The following is a 2,117-nucleotide window of genomic DNA, read 5'->3' as shown; positions in this document are numbered from 1 at the left end:
GTCATTAATGTCACTTTTACATTTTTCTTAAAGATAGTAAGGATCCTAAAATATTTTTAAAATTTCAAAAAATTACTAAAACTATAATTTTACAAACTATCATAATAATCTAATAGTTCGGCAACAAGAGGAGTATATACAAATTTATAAATCGATGTAGTCAGGAAGCCTTCAGAGTCATGCAATTATTTTAGGTTAAAGGACATCGGTGTAAACAAATCTTAATACTTACTGCCATAACTGATCCATCAGGAGCTAAAACTTCCTTTTTCCAAATAATTTGATCTTTTAAAAAGTGACCTTCACACACTACATGATCAGGTTTTACAACAAAATCCTTTTTGTCACGTTTAATTGCTTTCTGCCAACGTTCAACCTCAACCTCACTTTTTGGCACAGAGAAAAACACTTTTTTCACTCCCTTTAAGAGGGTTGAGTCGTACCCTGATCGACAGCTCGGAACTATACATCGATGCGCAACCATTTTTATAAAAAATTTATGCGTAATTGAACAAAATACGGCAAATAAGCGATGAATCTATAATATGTCACGAGTTGTTTACATGCAAAATAATAGCAGACAACGGGCAGACCGGGAATAGCAGCGGTGGCGCCAATGTTTCACGACTCGCCGCTCTTCACAAAACTGACACGCGCCTCCAATGCAAAAGCGAAAATCGTGTCACCCCGCTGCTCTTAACAAATGAAAAATAGCAGAATACAGGTCTTAGAATTTTTACTTTCGTTTTTTCCACATTTACTCAACATTAAGCGAAAAAATGTGAAAAAAGTAGTTTGATAATGTTTTCTTGATATTAGTACAAAAAACATTTACAAAATAAATGATAACCTATGAGAAAATTAAGTGACTCATCTTATCCCCTATGCTCATCTCGCCCCACCCTACCCTAAGTTGAGGTGAAGAACATTACTGCTTTTTAGGATATGGTGCGGTCTCTTAATTTGCAAAAAAAGAAAAACCAGTCAGGCGTGGTCAATAACTATATTATCGACAGCAGTTGTTTTCGAGCCGGAATTTTGCAATTACGTAATAACTGCTCTCCTACCAAGTTTTCCTAGTTACCAACTGCCCAGTAGGCACACAAGTCCTGAACTGGTCCTATATACGTCTTTCGGCAGACATCTTAAGGACGTCCTGAGGATCTTTTAAAGATATGAAAAGATCCAAAGGATGTCTTAAAGACGTCAAATCATATAACATAAAGGTACATTCTAAGGACGTTTGTAGGACGTCCCGGTTGCCACTGGGTGCATTCGGGCTCATTCTAAAATGTTCCTTAAATTGTTTTGCATTAAATTGTGGAACAATTCTTTCAGAACATCCAATTATTCTAATAGGCGTTTCTCTCGGGCAACGGACTTTCATGGAAAATTCCATTAAAATGCCAGCACTTTCTACCTCATTATCACTATCCGCATCATCACTTTCCAACATAGTTGCAAACATAATCGTTTGCAACAATAACCGGTTTGATTCACTGCAGCAACAATTATTTTATTCCGCTGGCTCTTCATTGTATGTTGTTAAATATAAACATAACCTGGCAATCTTTTTATTCGCGGCATGATTCGCGCCAAATCCTTTCACACGCAACCGTTCAAAGAACACCACACTACGCAGTTCACTTTCGTAAACCACGCCCATTTTCCAGGTTCACTCGATGAGTACACTTGGTGAGAAACCTGAACGAACCCAAGCATGTGTACTGTCGGTAAAGTGCTGCTCTTGGCGGGAATTTTAAATTAGAATAAAAATGCGATTTGTGTTCTTTATATTGCAATTGTTTCTTGACATGTCTTACTTGGCTTTGGAATAGGAAAACTGTGAAAAGTGATAGAAGGATACCGCCGTGAACTCGCTGAAAATAATCGAGAATAATTCTTCAAGTTAAAAAATGTATTTATTCATTTCTTTACATATCTTGTTGTATGTAACGTGCAAAACACATATGGAAATAGCGCATTACGTAAAATCGTATGACTAAGGTAGGTATTATACAGCCTATTCTCGCTTTACAGAACACTAATAATAATCGCATAAATTTCTTATTGAAAATAACAATATCTGCAGATTTTTGCAAACAGTTAAAAAACAT

General features: G+C 36.2%; 1 protein-coding gene across 1 annotated transcript; it reads right to left on the bottom strand.

Annotated features, from left to right (window-relative positions):
* Positions 1-186: 186 nt before the first annotated feature.
* LOC117170245 lies at positions 187-1,468 on the bottom strand. Its single transcript, XM_033356877.1, has 2 exons — positions 1,421-1,468; positions 187-538 (listed from the first exon to the last, which is right to left on the bottom strand). Exons 1-2 carry the CDS (start codon positions 1,466-1,468, stop codon positions 191-193), a joined length of 396 nt encoding a protein of 131 aa, XP_033212768.1. The 3' UTR covers positions 187-190.
* Positions 1,469-2,117: the final 649 nt, after the last annotated feature.

The sequence above is a fragment of the Belonocnema kinseyi genome, chromosome 3, assembly GCF_010883055.1.
Source record: "Belonocnema kinseyi isolate 2016_QV_RU_SX_M_011 chromosome 3, B_treatae_v1, whole genome shotgun sequence".
Taxonomy (NCBI): Eukaryota; Metazoa; Arthropoda; class Insecta; order Hymenoptera; family Cynipidae; genus Belonocnema; species Belonocnema kinseyi.
This window is presented reverse-complemented; position numbering and strand designations above follow the sequence as displayed.

Bases quoted from the DNA above. Each gene is read 5' to 3' on its own strand.
- LOC117170245 (XM_033356877.1), bottom strand. From the start codon at position 1,468: ATGTTTGCAACTATGTTGGAAAGTGATGATGCGGATAGTGATAATGAG. The intron at 539-1,420 runs GTAGAAAGTGCT...GACATATTATAG, and splicing joins ATGCGGATAGTGATAATGAG to ATTCATCGCTTATTTGCCGT.